This window comes from Rhinoraja longicauda, chromosome 7, assembly GCF_053455715.1.
Source record: "Rhinoraja longicauda isolate Sanriku21f chromosome 7, sRhiLon1.1, whole genome shotgun sequence".
NCBI classification, from domain to species: Eukaryota; Metazoa; Chordata; class Chondrichthyes; order Rajiformes; family Arhynchobatidae; genus Rhinoraja; species Rhinoraja longicauda.
This window is the reverse complement of record NC_135959.1, coordinates 54,397,825-54,424,936: the sequence shown is the minus strand read 5'-3', so window position 1 is coordinate 54,424,936 and position 27,112 is coordinate 54,397,825. Positions and strand designations below refer to the sequence as shown.

General features: G+C 39.6%; 2 protein-coding genes across 5 annotated transcripts in view; one reads left to right on the top strand and one right to left on the bottom strand.

Moving 5' to 3' along the window:
• The window catches only part of LOC144595302 (BTB/POZ domain-containing protein KCTD21-like), a 16,973-nt gene extending 954 nt beyond the window's left edge, over positions 1 to 16,019 (top strand). For both annotated transcript variants that reach the window (XM_078402618.1, XM_078402620.1), the window contains exon 2: positions 11,914 to 16,019. In XM_078402618.1, coding sequence (XP_078258744.1) covers positions 11,948 to 12,730 — 783 coding nt within the window. In that variant the 5' untranslated portion in view covers positions 11,914 to 11,947 and the 3' untranslated portion in view covers positions 12,731 to 16,019. The remainder of the gene's footprint in view (positions 1 to 11,913) is intronic.
• mitd1 (MIT, microtubule interacting and transport, domain containing 1) lies at positions 12,935 to 26,937 on the bottom strand. Of its 3 annotated transcripts, XM_078402615.1 has the most exons (9): positions 26,471 to 26,937; positions 24,816 to 24,971; positions 23,071 to 23,172; positions 21,365 to 21,501; positions 20,878 to 20,961; positions 19,888 to 20,003; positions 18,306 to 18,366; positions 17,980 to 18,173; positions 16,170 to 16,279 (listed from the first exon to the last, which is right to left on the bottom strand). In XM_078402615.1, exons 2-8 carry the CDS (start codon positions 24,958 to 24,960, stop codon positions 18,018 to 18,020), a joined length of 801 nt encoding a protein of 266 aa, XP_078258741.1. In that variant the 5' UTR covers positions 24,961 to 24,971; positions 26,471 to 26,937; the 3' UTR covers positions 16,170 to 16,279; positions 17,980 to 18,017. The 3 variants fall into 3 exon arrangements, with proteins under 3 accessions (XP_078258742.1, XP_078258743.1, XP_078258741.1); XM_078402616.1 differs by lacking the exon at positions 17,980 to 18,173 and having other exon boundaries at positions 12,935 to 16,279; XM_078402617.1 differs by lacking the exons at positions 16,170 to 16,279; positions 17,980 to 18,173 and adding an exon at positions 12,935 to 15,971.
• Between the last annotated feature and the right edge of the window lie 175 nt (positions 26,938 to 27,112).

The following is a 27,112-nucleotide window of genomic DNA, read 5'->3' as shown; positions in this document are numbered from 1 at the left end:
GAAGAGAACTGTGAGAATGAAGATTGTTTTTTATGAAGCCATTTTGGATATTTTAAAATAAGCAAAACAAATGTTAAAATGATTCTAACAATATGATTGATTTGAGTTTATCTTGCATTTTCTGGAGAATATAGAAACATAGAAAATAGGTGCAGGAGGAGGCCATTCGGCCCTTGGAGCCAGCACCGCCATTCATTGTGATCATGGCTGATCATCCACAATCAGTAACCCGTGCCTGCCTTCTCCCCATATCCCTTGATTCCACTAGTTCTGAGAGCTCTATCGAACTCTCTCTTAAATCCACCCAGTGATTTGGCCTCCAATGCCCTCTGTGGCGGAGAATTCCACAAATTCACAACTCTCTGGGTGAAAAAGTACTTCTCACCTCAGTTTTAAATGCCCTCCCCTTTATTCTAAGACTGTGGCCCCTGGTTCTGGACTCCCCCAACATTGGGAACATTTTTCCTGCATCTAGCTTGTCCAGTCCTTTTATTATTGTATATGTCTCTAAAAGATCTCCTCTCATCCTTCTAAACTCCAGTGAATACAAGCCCAGTCTTTTCAATCTTTCCTCATATGACAGTCCCGCCATCCCAGGGATCAATCTCGTGAACCTTCGCTGCACTGCCTCAATTACAAGGATGTCCTTCCTCAAATTAGACCAAAACTGTACACAATACTCCAGATGTGGTCTTACCAGGGCCCTATACAACTGCAGAACCTCTTTACTTCGATATTGAAATCCTCTCGTTATGAAGGCCAACATACCATTAGCTTTCTTAAACTGATCTCTATAGACTGATCTTTTGCTGCTTTCCTCATATTCTAAAATTTATCCCATAAACATGATATGATACGATACGATAGAACTATATTTATCCCAGGAGGGAAATTAATTTGCCAACAGTCATAAAAAACACAAAATACATGAAACATGAAAATAAAGTGACGAGTGGTAAGGCTTTGGGGATGTGCAAAGATTGAGGAGGTGGGGATGGGGGTCAGTCATCAGTCTTAGTCTACCCCACGGCAGAAGGCGGAGGAGTTACAAAGTTTGATAGCCACAGGGAAGAAGGATGTCCTGTGGCGTTCTGTCCTGCATCTTGGTGGAACCAGTCTGTTGCTGAAGGTACTCCTCAGGTTGACCAGTGTATCATGGAGGGGTTGAGCTGTATTGGCCAGGATGCTCCACAGTTTGAGGAGCATCCTCCCCTCCAAGACCACCTCCCAAAAATCCAACTCTGCCCCCAGGACGGAGCCAGCCTTCCTGATGAGTCTTGATCCTATTTGCATCCGCAGCCTACACCTTGCTGCCCCAGCACACGGTAGTGAAGAAGAAGGCACCGGCTAACACCGATTGCTAGAACATCTGCAGCATCTCACTTCTCAAAAAGTACAGGGCCTCAGTGTTCCTGGATCAGTCCAGTTTACTGTGCAGGTACACTCCCAGGTATTTGCACTCCCTGGTAAACTGCACATCCACACCAATGATGGAGACAGGGGACAGGGGTGTTCCTGGACCAGTCCAGTTTACTGTGCAGGTAGACTCCCAGGTATTTGCACTCCCTGGTAAACTGCACATCCACACCAATGATGGAGACAGGGGACAGGGGTGTTCCTCTCCTCCTAAAGTCTACCACCAACTCCTTAGTCTTGTCGGTGTTGAGCTGCAGTGATTCAGCCCTCACCACTCAACAAAGTCGTTGATGACATCTCTGTATTCAGCTTCCCTTCCCTCACTGATGGAGCCCACAATTGCAGAGTCATCAATTGCAGGTGGCAGGAGGCGGAGTTATATTTAAAGTCCAAGGTGTAGATGGTGAACAGGAAGGGAGAGAGGACCTTCCCCTGCGGGGCCCCTGTGTTGCTCACCACCATGTCTGAGACACAGTTCTGTAGCCTGACATACAGTGGTCGTCCAGCCAGGTAGTTGGTGATCCAGGACACCAATGGAGCATCCACCCGCATCTTCGTCAGTTTGCTCCCTAGCAGTTCAGGCCGGATCGTGTTAAAAGCCCTGGAGATGTAAAAAAACATGACTCTCACAATGCTTCCCGGCTTATCCAGGTGAGCATAGGAACGATGGCGCAGGTGGATGATAGCGTCCTCAACCCCCATCTTCGCTTGGTAAGCGAACTGCAGGGGGTCCAGGTAGGGTTTAACCAGGGGTCGCAGGTAAATGAGCACCAGCCTCTCCAGGGACTTCCTGATGTGTGTAGTCAGCGGAGGAGCTGGGTGTGTCCTCTTTGGTACAGGAAACAGGCAGGATGTCTTCCACATCACAGGAACCCTCTCCAGGCTCAGGTTGAAGATATGCTGTAGTACTCCACACAACTGGCTGGCACATGCCTTGAGGGCTGACACCATCGGGACCTGTAGCTTTGCCTAGGTGGAGTCTGCTCAGCTACTTCCTCACCTGCTCAGCCTTGATGGTCAGGCTTGGCACAGAAAGGGCTGAGGAAGTGGACCAGGGGGATTGAGGGGGAGAGACTGTCGGGGAGCAGGGGGGAGGGTGGACAGAGGCCCCACCATCAAATCTATTAAAAAACAGGTTTAGCTCATTGGCCCAGTCCTGATTGCTTTTTCTCCCCAGGCCACTGGTCTTCTTGGAGCCTGTAATGCTCTTCATCCCGCTCCACACATCCCTCATGTTGTTCTGCTGAAATTTCCACTCCAGCTTCCTCCTGTAGTCGTCCTTGCCCTGTTTTCAGGTCTTTCTGCTACCGTTCCACCTCTTCCCTGTCACCATTCCTGAAGGCCCTCTTCTGGTTGAGAAGGGCCTTTATGCACTGGTGACCCAGGGCTTGTTGTCGGGGAAACAGTGTACAGTCTCCTCAGGGACAACGTTTTTCACACAGAACTTTATGTAGCTGGTACACAGTCTGTGAATCCATCAATGTCCTCTCCATCGGGACTACAGAGTGCATCCCAACCTGTGTCCTCAAAACAGCCCTGCAGGGTGTCATAGGCCCCCTGTGACCACCTCCTCACTGACCTTGCAGTCACAGGCAGCATCTGGACCATTGGCTTATACCTGGGTAGGAGGTGAACCAGGTTGTAGTCGGATCTTCCCAGTGGTGGAAGGGCGATGGGGCTGTACACCTCTTTAACATTGGCATACAGCAGGTCCAATGTTTTCATATCCCTGGTGGGACAGTCAACAAACTGAGTGAAAGTGGGTAGAGTAGCGTCCAAAGTCAGGTGGTTGAAGTCCCCCGAGATAGCGATGAAAGCACTCGGTGTTGTGTCTGGAGTCTCACGGGGACTGTATGGATGATGTCACTTGCACGCAGCGGTTTGGCGGACGGAGGAATGTAAGCAGTCGTCACAATGGTGTGTGTGAATTCCCTGGCCATGCCATTACCATTGACAAGAAGGTACAGGGGCCTGAAAACCGTGACCACCAGGTTCAAGAACAGCTTCTTCCCGGAAACCATCAGGGTTTTGAACACTACACAACAGCAACCTCACCCACTATAATCACTACCTCAGCAATTATGATCTTCGATGAACTGTCTCTTTGGTTGCACTGTGGACTTTGGTTTTGCACAGTGAACATTACCTAGTATAATGGTCTTTAATTTACTGTATTATTGATTGGTATATATTTATCTGAGTGTATTGCATTAATGGTCTTGGTAAGCTGTTGTAAGTAATCATCTCATTGATCCGTGTCAGTACATATGACAACTAAACACTTGACTCTCGTTCCTGGGTTTTGTTGATGTTGAGTGTGAAATTTTGTTGAGTCACTACTCAACCAGGTATTCTTTCTCTCTTCTGCACGCTTACTCATTACCATCCATGATTCGTCCAACAACAGTAGTGCATCGTCAAATTTGTAGCTACATTGGCAATGTACTTCGCCACACGGCATGGATATCAAGATTAGACCAGGGGGCTAAGCATACAGTTTGACGTGCACCTGTGTTGATGATCAGTGAGGACGTGTTGTTACCAATCCACACTGATTAAGATCTGCTGATGAGGAAGTCAAAGATTCAGTGGCAAGCAGAGGCGCAGAGGCCCAGGTCTTGGAGAGAAGGCCTTGGAGGTCTTTGGCCCGACCCCTCCCCTGACATCAGTCTGAAGAAGGGTCTCGACCTGAAACGTAACCCATTCCTTCTCTCCAGAGATGCTACCTGTCCCGCTGAGTTACTCCAGCATTTTGTGCCTACCCCAGGTCTTGGAGATGACTTATGAGTTTGGAGAGGAATACTGAGCTGTAGTCGATGAAAAGCAGACTGACGTATGTGTTCTTGCTTTCCAGATACCCCAGTGCAGAGAGTGGAGCCAGTGAGAGCATCTGCGGTGACCAGTTACAATGATAGGCAAACTGAATATCCCAGTCATTTCTTAGGCAGGGTTTGATTCTCTTTTCAGAAATAACATATAACATATAATATAACATATAACAACTACAGCATGGAAACAGGCCTGTCCGGCCCTACCAGTCCACGCCGACCATTTTCCCTGACCTAGTCTCATCTACCTGCACTCAGACCATAACCCTCCAATCCCCTCCTATCCATATACCTATCCAATTTACTCTTAAATAATAAAATCGAGCCAGCCTCCACCACTTCCACCGGAAGCCCATTCCATACAGCCACCACCCTCTGAGTAAAGAAGTTCCCCCTCATGTTACCCCTAAACCTTTGTCCCTCAATTCTGAAGCTATGTCCCCTTGTTGGAATCTTCCCCACTCTCGAAGGGAAAAGCCTACCCACGTCAACTCTGTCCGTCCCTCTCAAAATTTTAAAAACCTCTATCAAGTCCCCCCTCAACCTTCTACGCTCCAAAGAATAAAGACCCAACCTGTTCAACCTCTCTCTGTAGCCTAAGTGCTGAAACCCAGGCAACATTCTAGTAAATCTCCTCTGTACGCTCTCCATTTTGTCGACATCCTTCCTATAATTTGGCGACCAGAACTGCACACCATACTCCAGATTCGGCCTCACCAATGCCCTGTACAATTTTAACATTACATCCCAACTTCTATATTCGATGCTCTGATTTATAAAGGCAAGCATACCAAACGCCTTCTTCACCACCCTATCCACATGAGATTCCACCTTCAGGGAACAATGCACAGTTATTCCCAGATCCCTCTGTTCCACTGCATTCCTCAATTCCCTACCATTTACCCTGTACGTCCTATTTTGATTTGTCCTACCAAAATGCAGCACCTCACACTTATCAGCATTAAACTCCATCTGCCATCTTTCAGCCCACCCTTCCAAAAGGCCCAAGTCTCTCTGTAGACTTTGAAAATCTACCTCACTATCAACTACTCCACCTATCTTAGTATCATCTGCATATTTACTAATCCAATTTGCCACACCATCATCCAGATCATTAATGTAAATGACAAACAACAGTGGACCCAACACAGATCCTTGGGGTACTCCACTAGACACTGGCCTCCAACCTGACATACAATTGTCAACCGTTACCCTCTGGTATCTCCCATTCAGCCATTGTTGAATCCATCTTGCAACCTCACTATTAATACCCAACGATTTAACCTTCTTAATCAACCTTCCATGTGGAACCTTGTCAAATGCCTTACTGAAGTCCATATAGACAACATCCACAGCCTTGCCCTTATCAATTTCCCTGGTAACCTCTTCAAAAAATTCAAGAAGATTAGTCAAACATGACCTTCCAGGCACAAATCCATGTTGACTGTTTCTAATCAGGCCTTGATTATCCAAATAATTATATATATTGTCCCTAAGTATCTTTTCCATTAATTTTCCCACCACAGACGTCAAACTAATAGGTCTATAATTGCTAGGTTTACTTTTAGAACCTTTTTTAAACAAGGGCACAACATGCGCAATGCGCCAATCTTCCGGCACCATCCCCGTTTCTAATGACGTTTGAAATATTTCCGTCATAGCCCCTGCTATTTCTGCATTAACTTCCCTCAATGTCCTAGGGAATATCCTATCAGGACCTGGAGATTTATCCACTTTTATATTTTTCAAAAGTGTCCGTACCTCCTCTTCTTTAATCCTCCTAATTTCCATCACTACTCTACTTGTTTCGCTTACCTCACATAATTCAATATCCTTCTCCTCGGTAAATACCGAAGAAAAGAAATTGTTTAATATCTCCCCCATTTCTTCCGGCTCAGCACATAGCTGACCACTCTGACTCTCTAATGGACCAATTTTATCCCTCACTATCCTTTTGCTATTGACATATCTGTAGAACCCCTTGGGGTTTACTTTTACATTACTTGCCAAAGCAGCCTCATATCTTTTTTTCGCTTTTCTAATTTCCTTCTTAAGATTCCTTTTACATTCTTTATATTCCTCAAGAACCTCATTTACTCCCTGCCGCTTATATTTATTGTATATCTCCCTCTTTTTCCGAACCAAGTGTCCAATTTCCCTGGAAAACCACAGCTCTTTCAAATTATTATTCTTTCCTTTCCACCGAACAGGGACATAAAGACTCTGTACTCTCAAAATTTCACCTTTAAATATCCTCCATTTCTCTATTATATCCTTTTCATAAAACAAAAATCTCCATTTCACTCCTTTTAAATCCTTTCTCATCTCCTCAAAATTAGCCTTTCACCAAACCAAAATCTCAACCCTTGGTCCAGATTTGACCTTCTCCATAATGATATTAAAACTAATGGCATTGTGATCACTAGACCCAAAGTGCTCCTCAACACATACCTCCGTCACCTGACCCATCTCATTTCCTAACAGGAGGTCCAACACTGCCCCTTCTCTGGTAGGCACCTCTACGTATTGCTGCAAAAAACTATCCTGCACACATTTTACAAACTCCAAACCATCCAGCCCTTTAACAGAATGCGATTCCCAGTCTATATACGGAAAATTGAAATCACCCACAATCACCACTCTGTGCTTACTACTAATATCTGCTATCTCCTTACATATTTGCTCTTCCAATTCTTGTTCCCTATTTGGCGGTCTATAATACACCCCTATAAGTGTTGCTAAACCTTTCTCATTTCTGAGTTCCACCCAAACAGCCTCCCTAATTGAGCCTTCTAGTCTGTCCTGCCAAAGCACTGCTGTGATATCCTCCCTGACAAGCAATGCAACACCCCCACCTCTTGCCCCTCCGATTCTATCACATCTGAAACAATGAAATCCTGGAATATTTAATTGCCAATCGCAACCCTCCTGCAACCATGTTTCACTGATCGCCACAACATCATACTTCCAGATGTCAATCCAGGCTCTAAGCTCATCCACCTTTCTTACAATGCTCCTAGCATTAAAATATACACATTTAAGGGACCCATCATTTCTTATTCTCAGTTTATTTCTTTTCCCTTCTTTCTCTCCTACATATTGGGTCTGAGTGTTTCCCTTTTCTGCCTCCTGCCTCACACACTGCCTGTTAGCTATCTGTGTTTGAGTCCCTCCCCCCAACCGTACTAGTTTAAAGTCTCCGCAATTATTTTAGCAAATCTCCCCGCCAGGATATTGGTTCCCCTCAGGTTCAGATGCAACCCGTCCTTTTTGTACAGGTCATACTTCCCCCAGAAGAGGTCCCAATGATCCAGAAACTTGAAACCCTGCTCCCTGCACCAGTTCCTCAGCCACTTATTTATCCTCCACCTCACTCCATTCCTATTCTCACTATCGCGTGGCACAGGCAGTAAGCCTGAGATTATTGCTTTGGAAGTCCTTTTTTTTAACTCTCTTCCTAGCCCCCTAAATTCTCCTTTCAGGACCTCTTCCCTTATCCTACCTATATTGTTGGTACCTATATGTACCACGACCTCTGGCTCCTCTCCCTCCCCTTTCAGGATATCCTGGACACGCTCAGACACATCCCGGACACCGGCACCAGGGAGGCAAACCACCATCCGGGTCTCCCGACTGCGTCCACAGAAACGCCTATCTGACCCCCTCACTATAGAGTCCCCTATTACTATCGCTCTCCTCTTCCTTTCCCTACCCTTCTGAGCAACAGGACCGGACTCCTTGCCAGAGGCCCGGGCACCGTCGCTGCCCCCAGGTAGGCTGTCCCCCCCAACAGTACTTAAACAGGAGTACTTATTTCCAAGGGGTACAGCCACCGGGGTACTCCCTAGTCCCTGCCTCTGCTCCTTGCCCCCCCTAACAGTGACCCACTTGTCTACCTCCCGTGGTCTTGGAGTGACCACCTCTCTGTAACTCCTATCTATAACCTCCTCACTCTCCCTGATCAGACGGAGGTCATCAATCTGCCGCTCCAGGTTCCTAATACGGTCCCTTAGGAGCCCCATCTCGTCGCACCTGGCGCAGATGTGGATGTCTGGAAGACTATCAGACTCCCAGATTCCCCACATCCGACACCCAGAACAAAAAACTGCCCTGGCACTCATACTCTCCAAACAAAGCCCCGTGCTCGGTTACTAAACCTACCGCCCGGCCGCTACTCCAACCGCTCCAACCGCGCACCCAAAAGAACTGAGTGACCTACTGAGTTTAGTGGTGCGCTTAGCCATACAGCATGGATATAAAGGTTAAAGCAGGGGGCTAAGCGTACAGCTATGGATATTGCAGGGGTTGATTCGTGCAATGACCAGCCTTTTGGTTTCTCACTATTTACCCTATTCTCTTTCATAATACTAATCAGCTCATCCATTAAATATTAATTCCAAGAATATAACCATATTATTGATTTGTAATTTATCTGTTTGGGCCCAAATGTCATTTCAATACTCTCTCCAAGGCTACAATATCCTTTCTAACGTATGATTCTCAGAACTGATCAGAGTATTCTGGGTAGGAAAATAACTGCAGATGCTGGTTTAAATCGAAAGTAGACACAAAATGCTGGAGTAACTCAGCGAGTGAGGCAGCATCTCAGGAGAGAAGGAATGAGTGACGTTTCGGGTCGAGAGCCTTCTTCAGACATATTCTGGCTGTAACCAGGGCTATGTTGCAGAATAGCCTCTACCCCATTGCATTTTAGTTCTTTAGGTATAAAGTTCAGTCCTGATATTAACCTTTCTATTTTTTTGGGGGGGTGTCTGGTCTAGACTTTATATAGATCCATGTGTAGGCATCTGAACTCCTTTGGCCTCTTTCTTCCAATGATTCCCTATTTAGAAAATGCTCATTAGTGAAGATGGGGGGGGGGGGGGGGGGGGGGGGGGGGAGGGAGGAGGATTGCAGAGATTCTGGAAATTTAAGGTAAAAATAGAAACTGCTGCAAAAACTCAGCAAGTCAGGCAGCATTTCTAGAAAGAGAAACCATTAACAGTGAACTGTTCCAATGAAGCACAGGCGTGAAATGTTAACTGTTCCCCTTTTCGTAGCTTGCTAAGTTTTTCCAGTATTTTCTTCAGTCTTGCTCTCCTTTGTCCTCCCAAGTTGAGTAATAATCTCCTACTTAACCAAACTTGCGCTTTCTGAAATATTTGTTGTCCAAACCTCTGCACGCAGCCTGTGTACTTTCTAGCAGCAAATCCTGTTTTCATGGTTGATGGATAAGGAATTTCCAATTTTTCCAATTTTATTTTCTAGTCTATCAGTGTTATATTCCATCTCTCTAATCTTCTGAGAAATCTGCATCTCTCCAATTCTTGCATCTTGATCGTTGCCATAATTTGCTGACTGCCACACCTTCAGTTGTCAAGGCAATAAACTCCAAAATTACCTCCCTTCACTGATACTTTTTTTAATAACATGCCCTGTAATTGCAGCTGTTTTGACTGCCATCTTTGTTAATATCTTAAAGGTTCAATATAAAATATTATTTGAAATGATGGTAATTCCATGCTTCCATCTACTCTGCTTTTTATCAACGGTAAACTCTTTTAGATGCCTTTTTGTTCCATCATATAAATGGAGTCCCATTACAGATAGCAAAAGTACCTCTTGCCAATTCAAGTATGTGCCCATTATCTCCATGTAGCCTGCCCCTCAGTCATTTTCCTAGCGAGGAGAATAAAGTACATCAAATGCCTTGAGCGGCAGCTAACAGTCTTGTTGTTAGAGACATTTTTGAACATCATCTAAGTTTGTCTAAATAGCATCCACGATATTTACTACTTAAGTTGCTTCGCAAAATATTAATTAGTAATGCTTACATGATCATGCTGATTTTTTTTTCTGCTCAGATAAAAATATTTAAATTGTTCAGTAATTTAGTTAATGAATAAATTTCAGGTCAATAAATATTAGTCTAACTGGCCTTATTCACATTTTAATTCGATTTCTGTAGCTTTCTACAGATATTTTTATGAGAAAAAAAGACTTGTATTTTCATTGCATCTGTCCCATTTCACTGTCTGTCTAAAAGTGCTTTACATTTACTTCAGGACTCTTTAAAGTCTAATCTCTATTGCATTGTAGGAGATGTGAAAATAACCAAACAATGTTTCAGTCTGAAGAAGGGTCTCGATCCGAAACGTCACCCATTCCTTCTCTCCAGAAATGCTGCCTGACCCGCTGAGTTACTCCAGCATTTTGTATCTACCTTCGATTTAAACCAGCAACTGCAGGTTTTTTTCCTAAACAATGTTGAAGATGATTATAGAAAACCACCTGTTGTTCCAAATAATACCTTTATATTTCTTGCATTCCTTTTGCATGAAATATAGGGGTTTGATTTCATGCTTTAATTAAAAGATTAAATCTCTGATAGTGGAGCACTTTTTCAAAGTGGCAGTGGACTGTCAGCCTGGATTTTAACTCTAATCCAGTCCTTTTGTCGAAATAAGGCTATTGCACTAAGCCACGATGGTTAATGTTCACAATGCTTTTCATAGGATACTGATTTTATTTTCCATGAATTTGTTCCAATAAAATAGCAACTTAGATGTTGTCATATTTGCTACTTTAACTATTAATTCTGAAAGTAAATTCTGTTGTCTGAATTCTCATATAAAGATGTTTCTATGGTTTTCTGTTCTAAATCCATAGCTTTTATTCCTTGATCTGTGACCTCATGCTCCTGACATTTCACCTATCGATACTTTTGCTTCTATCTGTCTTACTCTTTCTTTCATTATGCTAAGCAATTCTATAAACTGCTCCAGCAAAAAAAATTGAATCAGTCTATTTATTTCCTTTAAGAGCGGGTATATGTGCTGATTTCATGATGTTGTTTGTCTCGGGCCATCTTCAGTTTCACCTAACTGAGGACATCTGAAAATGTTTGTGCTTTTCAGTGAAATAAAAAAGACACAAAAGCCTAGCCACAAAAGCCTTGTTCCTTTTGCAATTCCATTCCCTTTTCTCCTTTTAAATTCTGAACCAAACGTCAGACAAATAATTAAAACAGTAATAATTTTGTTGATCACCTCAGGTGGACACAGGGTTGAGACCTGAAACATTGACCATCCCTTTGCCTCCAGAAGCTGCTTGACCCTCTTGGTTGTTACAGATTTTTTTTTTTTGCTCAGATGCCAGAATCTGCAGTCACTTTTGTCTCTGTATTAATGTTATTTCTGTGTATGTAATCTGTTCACAGATTGCCTATTATTTCCTTCCCACAATCTGATATAAAATAACATGTAATTTATGTTAAAAAAAACGTATTCCAACCAGTAAGGGCGGGTCCTAAGTGTATTTTCTTAGTTATATCAACCTTGTCTCCAATATATATTCCCTCCTTTATCAATAATAACACTATCATCTCCCTTTCCAGTTTTCAGTATTAGCCACATAACAATTTGTCTGTAACAAAGCCAATCCCTTTTCTTTCCCAGGGATGTTGGAAAAGGAAATAGAATCCCCAAAAATGCCATGTGTGCTTGCCTATGAAGTGAAGAATACATTATTGCAACCCATTCACATAAAAAATCTTTTGTATACAGGGTAGAAGTAGTACGACTGTTTAGTATGGAATGTTTATGATCTTTGCATTAAGCACTGTTTCATAAAGTCTTTTTCTCTTTTTATCTCCCCTTTTATGAAACAGATAATAGGAATTAACATCACAATATCAATTCAATATGTCCGATCCCATAACAATAAATGTAGGAGGAAAATTGTATACCAGTTCTCTGGCAACTTTAACACATTACCCAGACTCAATGCTGGGTGTAATGTTTAGTGGGAAAATGCCTTCAACCAGTGATCATCGTGGAAATTACTTCATAGATCGAGATGGGAAAATATTTCGATATATTCTAAACTTTTTGCGGACATCAAACCTCGACCTCCCAGATGATTTTCAAGAAGTTAGTTTGTTGAAGAGAGAAGCGGACTTTTACCAGATCCAGCCTTTAATCGTAGCCTTGCAGGAGAGAGAGTCTGAAAATGCTAAGGCGGAAAGGAATGCAATGCTCAACATTACTCTGGACAAGAGACTGCAAACTGTGTACTTCACTGTTAAACCAGCTCCACAAATGTACAACCTAACCTCGTGCAGCACAGAGGTCTTTGATGCCAACATATTTTGCACATCAGCTGATTTTTTGAAGCATTTGAGCTCCAAGTTTTGTTACTTTGTTAATGGTAAACTTTTACCAATAGGTTATGAGAAGAAGGATCCGCACCATTTGACATTGCAGTGGGTTGGGCATGTAGCAGTATTGCCTGAAGATGAATACACACAACAAAACTTAAAAAGACTTTGGACTGTGCCTACAAATGAGCAAGTTAACAATTTCCAGTTGTTTGTAGAGGAAGTGCTTAAAACAGCAATGAGTGATGGATTTCATGTAGATTCACTACAGCCAGATTCCTCTGACTTCATGAATTATAACGTCCTACGTCTAGTCCGTTATAAATAGAAAACATCTCATAAAATATTAACAATTACATTTTACTACTGTATAACAGTAAAAGCCTTCTTATTTTTTTCCCTAAGGTATATGCCACTTTAAGTTCAAGGTTGCTGCATTTACTAAACTTGTCTCTGAATAAGAGCTTAATGATATAATCTGTAATAAGTTTATTTTATGATATTAGCAAATTCCAACGATTTATTTTGCCCCAGCATTTACAATTATAGTATATAAATAATTTTACAATGGATTTTTTGTATTGTTCAACATGTTTGAGAATAAATATATAGCCTTGAAAATAATACATCTAATAATGCACCTATTGTTCTAATTTTAAAAGAAATACATATATATTAAGCATCATGTTTCGGTTGAAGAGTTTCATAAATCCCAAGGTTTGTACACAGTAATTTTCACAATTTATGCTGAACAAATTAGTGTATTTCTTAACCTCCATGATGCAGTACAGTACTATATAGACGTTTATAAAAAAGGCCAAGTTACCACATGAATATTGATTGAACACTGATTCTGAGAGTCACATTTTATCAAATCATTTATAAGCATAACATTTTATGGAATTGCTATGTATAAGGACTTCACATTTCAGAATAAATTGCAGTTACTGCTGCAGGAAACATGGTCTATGCAAAACCAAATGAATACTGAACTTGTAAGAAGAACATGAAAGTTGCAATTGAGACTACCTGGAAATAATTCTGGATAGAATGCTGCACTGAAAAAAAGTTAATGAAACAAATTATTATTGCTGACCAGAACTTGAAATATTTTTTAAAGAGTAATGAAAATTAAAATATTAATAATTGCAGTAATCATTTATATTGGCTTGTGAAAGTGCAACAACTGAGACGTCCCAGAAAGAAAAACTTTGTTATATTATCAACTATGGAATTAGGATATATGAAATTCTCCGTCAATAAAAATAATCCCAAATTGGGTGAATGAGATATAAGCTCTGATAGTGGACAGAATACTGTTTCAAAGCACAGTAAGCAGACCAGTGTTAACCAACGAAGGAAAGTAATACCAACAATGCCATTGTAGACAAAGGATTATCAATGATTGACTGACTGGTGCTGAGCATTCATTGGCCATAGAAAGGTACTGATCAATGGAGATATGGAAGCTACTTTGGAACAAATCAAAGTGGAATTCTACATGGAACTGAATGTCAGAAGAGGTGTTGAAGGAGGATTTCATGGTGATTCCACCCAAATCACACTGCTGGCTGGGAGGAAAATGAGGGATTTGCATAAGATATAACGTTATCTGTGCCCATCTAATCCTGCCATTTGCGTAAATAGCTAAATGTTACTTATGTGAGAGCCCCTTCAACAAACTGAAAAAAATAAATGAGGGGAATATGACAGGTATAATGTACTTGAACCTCAAATGGGCAGCACAGTGGTGGAACTCATAGAACTGCCTCAGTTGCAGCGACCCCGGTTTAATTCTGACCTCTGGTGCTGTCCCTGTGGAGTTTGTACATTCTCCTTTTGATGAAGTGGATTTCCCTCTGGTGCTGTGATTTCCTCTCCCACATCCCAATTATGTGCTTGTCGGCCATTCTAAATTACCCCTCGGGTGTAAGAACTTGGGAGAGGTTGATGAGAATGTAGGGAGAATAAAATGGGATTAGTGTAGCATTAGTATAAATGGGTGCTTGATAACCAGTATGGACTCAGTGAGCAGAAAGGCCTGTTTCTATGCTGCATGTCTCAATAATTCTAAAACATGGGAACAATTTGTTTTTTTTACAATTATGACTGAACAAGCAATTGGGAATTAATACTGTAATTTAGGAATGGAATATAAGATATCAAATTTAAATATTCCAAAAGAGTGAGTTAATCACTTCAGGTATAAACTAATTAATCAGTCTAAGAATGAATATTGTTTAAATGCTTCAGGCACGTTTGTTACATGCTATAATTGTTCATTTAAAGAGCACGAAAGCTAAGCAAATAGCTAAACATTTATGGGAGTTCTTATAGCAAACAGAAAAATTGCAATACGGAGGTACAATTTGCTTTAAGCATTTAGTGTTAATCTAACTGATTTGTTAGGCCTCATTATGCTTGTATATTATTCCCAGTGAGAATGAAGATGAAGTTAATAATGATTAAAATACCATGCGATGAATTGCTCTCTGGGCTGATCATTGCAGTGCTTTGAAGAAGGCATATCTCTGGTCTTTTCTGCTTTACTCCATTTGTACAATTAGCCTAGTAGCTTTCCTGCATGGAGCATTTGTTTCCAAATGTTTGATCATGATGGCTTTTGCATATTCTGTTAAACATCTAACCTCTAGCTTCAGTAATATGGACAAAAAACTTTTTGTTGTGTCTATGCCCCTGCTAACTTTAAGTATTGGTGAACTGCTCCCAGCTATTGCAGAGCTTTTGGTTATAGAAGGAATTACATAAGCATTGCTGAAGTATTGGCACTTTTGAATTAAACTTAATTTTTCAAGGACTGCTTAAAATATGTGTGACATCCTGACTTCTTACTATTTTTTTAAAAAACGGTAGGTTTTTGTCTCAGCATTTGTTCAAGCTATTTTTCTCCGGAAAAATGATTGATAGAAATAAAAATAGGACTTTGTGTATAGAAGCTTTAACTCAAAGGCCACTTGGAAAATCACAAATGTATTTTCTTAGCCTGGTTAAACAATTTACCTTTTAATGTACATATCTACATTGAGGTATGAATCAGTATTCTAGTTAAAAATGTTTTAAAAGCTATTGGTAATGACTCTCATTCCAATCTGATTTTTCAAAATCATAAGAGTTCGCGTTCATTTTTTTTCATACAGAAAAATGAAGAATTATATGTAGATATGTTTACTGTTGCTATTAGAAATCGATACATGGAAAATTAAACTGACAATACAGCAATCTCGGGTGGTAAAGAGAATACAGGCCACTTATGAACCTTTTGAAGATCTGACTCCGATTATAATTTGTCGTCATTATTACTTTTGTTAAGTCACTGCATGTATGAAGATAAACTAAATGAATATGTATTTAATATTTTTGTATGGTACAAGTGGTGTAAATCTGACATGGGAATGCATATCAAATGAAATTCATGCTTTGGACAAGGAACAGCATGTGGTCAATTTCCAGCATTGTTGTAACCCAGTACCCTTTATTAAAATTGATTGTTCTTAACATCACTGGTCCTGTACTGTATATATAGTAGTCATACACTGGTTAACGTGGGGCTGTAACAAAAAAACAATTGTATACCAAAATATTAAACATTTTTAAAAATCCTGCAGAAATGTTACATTTTGCATTTTCAGTTTATTTTTGATAACACTCAAGTTCAGTGTGCTAAGCGTTCAAGTAATAGTAACTTCATTACAAAATATCTATAGTACCAGTGACATAACATTAATAGTAATAAAATAATCCGAATCGTCATTACTCCAAGCTATGAATTCTTAGTATGCTTGATATGGAAAATGTCCACTGTAGTTTCGTGACAATGTCTCAGGTCAAAATCACAGTAACCAATGGAAAATCGGCCCTGGAGACAAAAGATGCAAATGATTGTGAGCATTGTCATTTAAAAAAAAGTGAAACATACAACATTTTACAGCACACTACTGATATAGATTGGACTTAATTTATATTTTGACCTCTTAGTTGAATTTTTCATGTGTATGGCTGCCAGCTTATATGGAAATATTGAAAGCTGCAACCATAAACATTCACGTTGTGTATGAATTTTAACCTAAGATAGACGCAAAATGCTGGAGTAACTCAGTGGGACAGGAGAGAAGGAATGGGTGACCTTTTGGGTCGAGGCCCTTCTTCAGACTGAGAGTCAGGAGAGAGGGAGATATGGGAGTGTAAGGTGTGAACATGAGAGATCAAAGGGGACGATGCTCAAGAAAATGTAGAATAAATCATTGAGAGTTGAGGGAGAGGTGACAACGAAGCATCCAATCAATAAAATTTAATCTGGAAGGCAGTGAAACTAGTCAGAGAAGTAGGTTGGGGGAGGGATGGAGAGGGAAAGCAAGGATTCCTTGAAGTTAAAGAAGTCAATATTCATACCGCTGAGTTGTAAGCTGCCCAAATGAAATACGAGGTGCTGTTCCTCTAATTTGCATTGAGCCTCACTCTGAAAGTGGAGAAGGCCCAGCACAGAAAGGTCAGTATGGGTATGGGAGGGGGAGTTAAAGTGTTGAGCAACCGCGAGATCACGCAGCCGGTGGACTGAGTGGAAGTGTTCAGCAAAGCAATCACCGAGCCTGCGCTTGGTCATGTCAATATATAGGAGTCCACATCTGGAACAGCGGATACAGTAGATGAGGTTGGTGGAGGTGCAAGTGAACCTCTGCCTCATCTGAAAGGACTGTCGGGGTCCTTGGACGGAGATGAGGGAGGAGGTATAGGGACAGGTGTTGCATCTCCTGCGGTTGCAGGGAAAAGTATCTGGGGAGGGGGTGGTTTGGGTGTGAAGGGATTCCCCTCTGGCCCCTCACGCTATATATCAGCAATTTTTCCTCTGAATTTTGCCCTGATGCAGGGTCTCAATCTGAAACACCGAACATTCCTTTGCCTTCACAGATACTACTTAACACGCTCTCATCCAGCATTTTAGTTTTGGCTAAAGTAGCTTCTTAGTGCATATTAATTCTCCTCTCAAGAGTTTGCTTAGTACATAAGAATGAAAGATGGAGCTTCATCCCTCCATAAAAGAACAACTTCACAGCCTAAGGGAATATTATTTACATTGAGTCAATCAGGCCATACAGCAATGACTTAAATTGCAATCAAAATATAACTTTAGCAAAGCAAATTTACATCGCCTGTCAGCCACCTTATGTTAATGGAAAGGCTATTCAAAACAAACTTAAATAAATTAAGCCATGAAAGTAATATAGATTTTTAACAGTTAATTGGATCAATAAAGGCAGTAATTGTAGTGTAAAATATATTCCTCTCACTTGGAAGCCAGGGAGACATAGCACAATTTAGGACAAGCTAAACATTTTTCAACAGAAAAGATAATGATGAAAGAGCTTGATTAATTAGATGTTTAATGTTTATTCTATGTGTATAATTAATAGAGAAATAAAGCAAAGACCAATCTACTGAAGCAGTTATATTTTGAAATGCTGCAAGAGACCCTTACTTTCAAGAGTGCATATGCTAATTCAAACATTTTAGGACCAGGTTATATTCAGATTTCCCTTACTCCATGTTTCTGAATATTACCTGATCTGCCGCCATTAATGTCTTGTTGGTAATGAGCATCAAGGTACACCGGGAGAGTGAGTTTTCCCCCAGTCAATCATGTGACTTGAAAGCACATCAATCGTCTCAAAAGGAATCAGAAATAAGTTTGCAGAGAAGGCAAAGCTGCTCCTCCAGGAACTTTGCTTTATTGCTGCTAATCTCTTGTGGCTGCACTGGATGCAGCAGGAAAATGGGGACATTATAGGACAGAAATAAACAAAAGTTGTTGTAACTAAACCACCTGTTACTTTTTTCACATTTCATCTCTAATGATGTAGAATTATCTCATACTACAAAAAACAAACCTGTGTTTTTTTAAAGTAATCTAATCCTCTTCCAATCTTGATCATCCACCCATTGTTGAATCTGTCATGAATCAAAATGTTACAATTACAAACTTTTTAAAAAAAAGGCAGTTTTCTAAAATGAAATGCAAAACATAAATTAATGTTCTCATGAGGATTTTTCACAATATAATAATAATTTGCACTAGAATGTTAAAACATTAGTTGTAAAAAAAGTTTTATATTCAGAAAATAGAACCAAGAAACATCTGTAAATATATCATTCACATTCTATTGAAGCAGTTTTACATTTCAATAATTCATAGTTCGGGGCATTTAACTTTTAGTATGTACTCATTTCACTGTAAAAGCTTGAAGGTATTAGGAAGAATGGAAGCAATATGTGTTTTACATCTAGCGATTACTTGCACAGAAATGAAAAATCTATTTAATGTAGAGAAAATGAGCTAAAATCAATGTATTAACGTAACTAAATAAGGTTACAGATTGGTCAGAACATATCAGTACTGTGAATGGTATTAGTATCCATTGGAGAGTTTAAAGAACCTTACTTGCACCTTAGTCTCTTTACATAAGTGTAAAAACTGAAACTACTGAAACGCACATGACTGCGTGCATGTTGTAGAAAGAACTAAGATTAAAGCTTCAGGTAATGACCTTTCATCATAATGTTTTGTTCATACGTAATCAATTTGAAATGTTAACATTGTTTCTCAATCCATGAAAACTGCCTGACCTGCTACATATTTTTAATATCTGTCTATCTTTCTTTGTGTTTTACTATTTACTAAAATGATCTGATATGTGGTCTATACACGATTAAAAGGAATAAATAATGCTCCTATTTTCCTGTTTCAGCCTTTGGAATACAATGTCAGCTGGTGTAGTGGGTGTTAATTTTTTGCATGCCTTTTAGACGGCAGCTATGGTTTCTGAATAGATAAAAGGTTGAATCATAGTAGCTACGTCTTTGTAGATACATAATGTATATTGGACTCTACAATAATGCAATATTGCAGAAAAACATTTGGTCCATCAAATTCTCTTCACATTAAGCAAACCAGTTAATTTCACTTTTCTACTATGCCCATGACACTTTTTCCTAGTACCTAATTCCTTTGCAAAAGTATTTTGGAAATCTAATTCCATCTACCTTTAATCTAATACAATGAGTACATTGTGGACTGCTCGATTGTAATCATGTATAGTCTTTGACTGGATAGAATGGAAACAAAAGCTTTTCACTTTCCCTCGGTACACGTGACAATATTAAACTAAACAATCCATTTTATTATATTGCATCATTTTATTTTCATTTTGTCATTTCAAAGGCTATATAAATGCAAATTTGTGTTAAAAAGAGGAAATGGCAGGACCAAAGTTTTAATTACTCTTACACAAATCTAGATGTTAGTAGCCACTTTGAAGGTACAAATGCAGAATGCTTTCACCATTGTCTCAAATGAAAAATGAAGAATGCTAAGTTCAGTGAACAAAACCTGCAGACAAAAGCTAAATAACACTAAAAACAATAAATTAGTAAATTCTCAAGTTCTTAAAAAACCCTCTACATCTAAGTTACCTGATTTCTCGATCGTGTATTGAAGAGGAGTATATCACCTCCAATGTTATATTGTAATTCTGCAATGACTGTTTTATTTCCTCAAGGCCGCTGGTCTGCTGTGCATTACCACCATTCTAAATTGAATAGAATTGTGAAATAAAATATGTATCAAATTTTCTAACTATAAATGTGGTAGAAATAGCATTAGCAATACAGCGTGCAAGCTTCCTATAATCAAATTAAAATCATATGAATATAACTTTCCAATAATTCTTGGCATCTCCTTAAGACATTTTTTCTTCCTTTTAAGGTATTCATACACCATAACTGAAGACATGAACAATCTGCTGTAACATTCTATCCCTTATAAAATTGGCCGATAGGTAACATACAAAAATAGGGAAGGTGCTCCTACTGTCATATTAATTATGCAAACTATGTTTAAAACTTTTTGAATGATGTCCAGGGTTTCGGGTAGCTTAATGATTGGGTAAAGGGCCATTTAACTCAGGGAGTTTACACAGTATGGTTAAAAGACAAAAATGTGTTCTTGGGTCTTCTCACAGCTGTGTATCTCTAAAACAAAAGGCACAGCGAAATGTTCACTGCCAATTCTTCATTGCTGAAACTTTACCCCTTAGGACATTTCACATTGCACATTATGCACATCGTAACTTTAGCTATTTCAACATAGAAGTATATCAGAAAAAATATTAGTGTAAACATCTGATTCGTCCAAAAGACTTGTTTTTTTGGATGACTTTGGAATAAAGGCTATTCTGCTATTTTGATTCTGATTCCAAAAACCAGGAGGCACTTTGAATATATAGTAAATGAATTGTTCTAGTGTTGTTTATAATGTTGTTTCTAATTGTTGGTACTATTAACACTATTAATAATGTATCTGCAGCATTCTAGCTTTAGTTCTTGTACTGCATCTGTTGCTGCCTTGCAATGAACAATCTAGCCTTCTAACAGCAATATGATGATTCACTGTAAATTACTTACATCAAGTGAAGTCAGCAGATGGATAGTTTTCACACTGCAAGGTCCTTTTATAAGCATCTCGCAGAATCTCAAGAAGTTGTACACCTTAAAAAAAAACATAAAATAAGTATAGTTTTTATAGGTTGTTAAGTTATTTGTTTTGCATTATTTATGTGCTTCAGTATACAAATTTACTTCATCATCTCAACATATTTGAATATTTATAAAACATTTAAATTGGGACTGGTATTCAACAATTGGAAACTTTAATTGCATTCATTTAACAATAATTGAGATAACATTAAGTCAATTACATTTACCTACATAATTTCAATGTCTGGTAAATGTGGGAAAAATTGTAATACCTACAATAATTTTTCTTAACCCATTGTCATGAAAGTAGTGGCCTTTGTCAATTAATAAAAATAAAATCAGTGATCTTGCTTACAAATTAAGGCAAAACTTCAATCGACAAAGCATTCCAATAGCGCAGAGGAATAATTATTACCTGGTGGACATGCCTGATGTATGGATCTTCCACCCAGACCTCAGTAACAAATGAATCCAAGTATGGATTGAACAATTTTTCATAACCAAACCCCGTAGCATCATCTGGAATTTTGATCTGCTCATGGTATTTTCCTTCTAAAATGCAGAAATTAATATGTTTATATACACCATGGTCATAATGTTTTTAGTCAGAAGTTTGAGATTATAATTATTGCATGTCTTTCTTAATTTAGAATTTTAAAATTCTGCATCACTTCATTCGTTAAGAGGAAATATTAAACCACAGGAACACAATGGCACTTGAAGGCAAGAAAGGCAAGACACTAACTTTAAGCAATTTTTTGTGCACAGAATAATTTCAGGTTAAATTCTTTATAGCATTTTAAGTTTTAAGATGAATTGGTTTATCTTATTCAGAGGAAAATAAAATGTTTGTGCTAATTTATTATAATTAACTGTACTCATGTTAACAATTCATTAAATTATTATCAGGAAGAAAACTGATATAAAAAAAATCTGAGGTAATAAATCTTGCATCATTTCATGAGATAACTACTTATTCAGTCCCCTGTGATTTCTCCTGCCCTCCTACTCTACGACCAACTTTCTGTCATGGGCCTCCTCCAGTGCCATAGTGAGGCCCACCGGAAATTGGAGGAACAGCACCTCATATTTCGCCTAGGCAGTTTGCAGCCCAGTGGTATGAACATCGACTTCTCCAACTTTAGATAGTTCCTCTGTCCCTCCGTCCCCTCCTCCTTCCCAGATCTCCCTCTATCTTCCTGTCTCCACCTATATCCTTCCTTTGTCCCGCCCCCCTGACATCAGTCTGAAGAAGGGTCTCGACCCGAAACGTCACCCATTCCTTCTCTCCCGAGATGCTGCCTGACCCGCTGAGTTACTCCAGCATTTTGTGAATAAATACCTTCGATTAGTACCAGCATCTGCAGTTATCTTCTTATACTACTTATTCAGTCCAGCTCTCTTGATAATGGTTTTTATATCACAAGATCCACAGATGAATGGATGGATGGATGGATGTGCCTGGTTTAAGCTGGAAGTTTAAAGGATATGTGTCGGGTGTGTTTAAAAAAAAAAAAGAGGGTGCTATGTGCCTGGAACATGCACCAGGTGGTAATGGAGACAGATATGGCATTTAGGAGGTTTGTAGATAAGTACATGGATATGCAGGGAATGAGGGGTGTCGATAATGTGCAGGCAGATGAGATTGGTTTATCTTGGCATCATGTTTGACACATACATTGTCGGTTGAATGGCTTTTTCCTGTGCTGTACTTTTCTATGTTCTTTGTTACTATGCAGTTGCATTGTTTCTGTGAGCTTAGACAGTTATCCTACTCCAGGCTAATCTTATCCTTGATAATAATGTTTTTTTTTTAATGCAGCTAACTCAGTGACATGGCTGATAGCTTTTTCTTTCCTTCACCAGGGGTCATTGCAACTGTGTTTAGTACCTTCCAAGATGAGATCAGTTAAATCAGCCTGGAGCAGGAAATTAAGAAGGCATTTTTCTTTTCTGCATGGCGCAATGTTACTTTAAACAATTGAATTACTATTCTAACTTCTGAAGCAATTGGACTATTTACAATTTGAAGCAAAAAAAATGTATTCTAATGAGTAGATCTTACATGCGAAAATATGCCAAATGTGGAACTTACAAAAATATTACTGCAAAAATAGTTACTTTCTTTGAGGTCATTCAGCTGTTCTTTAATTTTTTCTGCTCGATCCATGTAATTTTCAATCTTCTTTCGATAATGGTATTTTTTAGCTTCATCCTTTGTAGCTGTTAAAAGAAAAAAATCCTTATATAGTCCGCCGATCATGTAATATACGGTATAAAATTGTTTTGCATCCAGGTTCTATTTATCTGTGATTTCTTGACGTTAATGACTCGTGCTAAGATGCACTGCGTTGGTTTTGGAAACCCTCTGGTATTTCTTTCATCACAGACAGTTGAAAAATAACTTGGCAATATAAACAAGACTGCTTTCACTTCAAACATAGATCACCCAATGCTGGGACCACCGTTACAATCTGCTCGAACCACATTTATTATTTGTTTTCCAACCCAAGACACGGTGCAGTTAATTGTTGTGCTTCTGCTCTTGCTTTATTTACACTAGCCATCGAATTTGGTTTCATGTCTTGGGCTTTTGGGACTAATATACTAGTTATACCCAATATAGATTTTATACACAGAACAATCAAAGGAGAGTACAAAAAGAAATGCAACTCTACATAACCTATATAACCTACAGAGAGGTTTACTTCTATGGGTATGGTCGGCACTATTTCACTGCTTGTGTCCACACTAAGTCAGACAAAGAAGAGTCCTGACCCAAAACATCACCTGTGCATGTTCTGCAGAGAAGGGTGCCTGACACGCTAAGCACTTTGTTTTATTTTGTAAACCAGAATCAGCAGTCTCTTGTTTCTACATACTTGCTCTGTGCATTATTTTTCTTTAAGTAATTTATTCTTCTACTTCTGAGTTAGTGCTCATGTTTAGTTTACATAGTTCATGTGAAAAACAACATTTTTATAATTAATTTTTTTCTTTCTACTTTATTCATAACTAAAGAATTGTAAAAGTATTTACTTTTACAACACAGCATTAAATAAATTATGTTCACGTGAGATCAAAGTGTTGGCAAGTCACATTCAATATAAGATATGGAGACATCATCACAACTCTATAACTATGCATTAAACACATTGATTCTGTGTAAAATGGTGATTGAAGTTTACTTCTATGGAGATGGTCAGCACTGTAACACTATTTGAATCCGCACTAAGTGTGGGCAGGTGCTTCAGCAGAGTCCTACAAGTGCACATTCCACTTCACAGTGAATGATCAGAAGTAGATCCTGAAGATATTTTCTTCCGTAATCCATGGAAACTGGAACAATTGTCAGTGAAATATCTGTGGAGGTTCTCTCAAGGTGCTACCTGACCCACTGAATTACTCCAGAACTTGTGTGTATTTTTTGGTAAAGCAACATCTGCAGTTCTTTGTCTCTACAATTATTCATGTATTGCCTTTTTATTTGTTGCAGTTGATGTAAAGGCTTATTCATTACAGGCCAAAAACTAAAACTGCAATCTTCCATTCTGATTCAGTAACACTGCACACATGTCCATTAAAACATCAAATAGCTTAAAATATTACTTATGATACGATAAAACTTTATTCATCCGCGGAGGGAAATAATATAGAAATATAATATAGAAAGGTGATATTTCAGGTCCGGACCCTTCTGAAATTTCACTGATAATTGTTCCAGTTTCCATGGATTACTGAAGAAAATATCTTTAGGAAATATCTATGGGAAAATGAAATTATTTTCTGACGATTCTAGAATTCAGTTTATAAAATAGTGAATAAACTAAAGTAAATCACAGAAGGAACTTTTAATGCTTTATCACCTTTCAGAACTTGCATAAGAAGATTGATGCCTTCCTGATAACAAACCAAAGCATTTTGCAAGCGGGAATCATTGTCCAATTCGATAGCCCTCTTCAGTACAGTCACGGCTGAGTTCTCCATTCCAGCCAACGCGCTCTGTGACATGGTAGCTGAATCTACAGTTAATGGAAGTTGATAAAACATTTTTAAAACAGCAATAAATGCTAACTGGATATTAGAATAAAACTCCAGATGTTTCCTCATAAACATGGGTTTAATGTTATTGGACACATTAAGAAACATACTTAGGCCACTAAACCTTTTCTAATAAAATCCCAGTCAAGAGTGTCCAATTGGCAGAGGTTGAATGAAAAGAAACTGTTCCCTTTAATATCTTTATGTTTGATCATGCGATATTATTTCTCCACCATGAGGGCACATGGGGTGGAAATATCTGAGGTACAATGGTGGTTGGGAATCAGGGACGGGGGAACAACAAAAAGGAGAGAGCAGGATTGGATCTCTTCACAATAAGGCAAACAATGATGGTTAGATGTGGGGATTGATTTTGTGGCAGATGGGCAGGTTTTCAATCCATGAAAACCTGGTAGGGATCAGGGGCTGCAGCAAAATATGACAGCTTGATGTGGCCTGTTGTACAAAACATTTATTTTTTCAAATCTGCATTTTCTTTTGATGTTTAGAATAAATTTGTGAACCTTAGCTTTGCATCTCATATGATAGACTATGTGAAATGACATTTTGAAATCTATTTAAATACCATCCACAGATATGCCCCTGACAATTACTATGTTCACCTCTTCAAATAATTTTCTATTTTGTCAGTTACTACACTTTATAAATTCATAGAAACATAGAAAATAGGTACAGGAGGAGGCCATTCGGCCCTTCGAGCCAGCACAGTCATTCATTGTGATCATGGCTGATCGTCCACAATCAATAACCCGTGCCTGCCTTCTCCCCATATCCCTTGATTCCACTAGCCCCTAGAGCTCTATCTAACTCTCTCTTAAATCCATCCAATGATTTGGCTTCCACTGCCCTCTGTGGCAGAGAATTCCACAAATTCACAACTCTCTGGGTGAAAAAGTTCCTTCTCACCTCAGTTTTAATTCATACTGACTTTTTTGACAACAAAGTTAACTCCAGAGACAAGAGTATAATAGGTGGGAATAAATATTATACAGACGATTTGGACTTTTGAGGCCTCAGTTCACCAAAATTTCGAAATTAGGTACAAGTATCGGGATACAGTGTTTGAAAATAAACGGAAAACTATAGCCGAGAAATTCAACTCCAACAGATGAAATTGAACCAAATTTCAGGACCAAACAATGAAGATAAGAGTGGACCTGTCCCACTAATCGTAAATTAGTAACACCAAGATTTCCACATTAACCTATGGATAGAGAGAAATCCCAGTTATCAGTTCAATGCAGGAAGCAGCGATGTAAAAAGTTTAAAGAAAATTGCTTCTCAAAATCTTTGGCTACTCCGCAGTTCTTCTCTCTCCCCACATTTATTCGGTCAGTCGTGTTTCTAATTACTTTCTTCAACTGGTAACTGTGATTCCACACAGAAGCAGCTTTCTCCATTAAATGCCTGTGATATCTCTTTCCTCCCGGTCTGATGCATCACCTGCGCCGGTACTTACAGTGTCACCCGGCACCCGAGGATCTTGTCCCTCCGAAGGCCAGAGAAGTTCGCTTAGTGGTCGTTTGTGTCAGGGATCACGTAAAAGATCGCGATGTAATCGCATCGTAGCACACGAATAATTGCTGGAAATGGGCAGGGGGTCAAAATAAGATATCACTAATAGGATAAATTCTGTCCAGAATGCAGGAGGACAGTGTTTATAAGCGGTTACAGCTGAGAGTCGAACTCGCATCGAGCAAGGCAAGGGCGGCGGCGGCGGCGGCTGTGAGACGGGGTGGGGCCTGTGCCCGGAGATGTTTTGACCAGGAGAAATTTAAAAACACAATCAAAATGGAAAATGCTGGAGCCACTCAGCGGGTCAGGCGGCATCTGTTGCAAGGGAAGCAATCGCGAATGTGAAACGTCCACCGTGACAGTTCGGGCAGATGTTTGGCCTGAGCTGCCGGAGGGGGACCGCGGGGCGGGGCCCGCAGCCGCTGCTGTGTGGGGCGGGGCCAGACTGGACTGACGGCTCGGTGGGGGCGTGGTCTAGGACTGAGTGATGTGTGATGGGGCAAGGACCACGTCTGAGTGATAGAAAATAGCTGCAGATGCTGGTACAAATCGAAGGTATTTATTCACAAAATGCTGGAGTAACTCA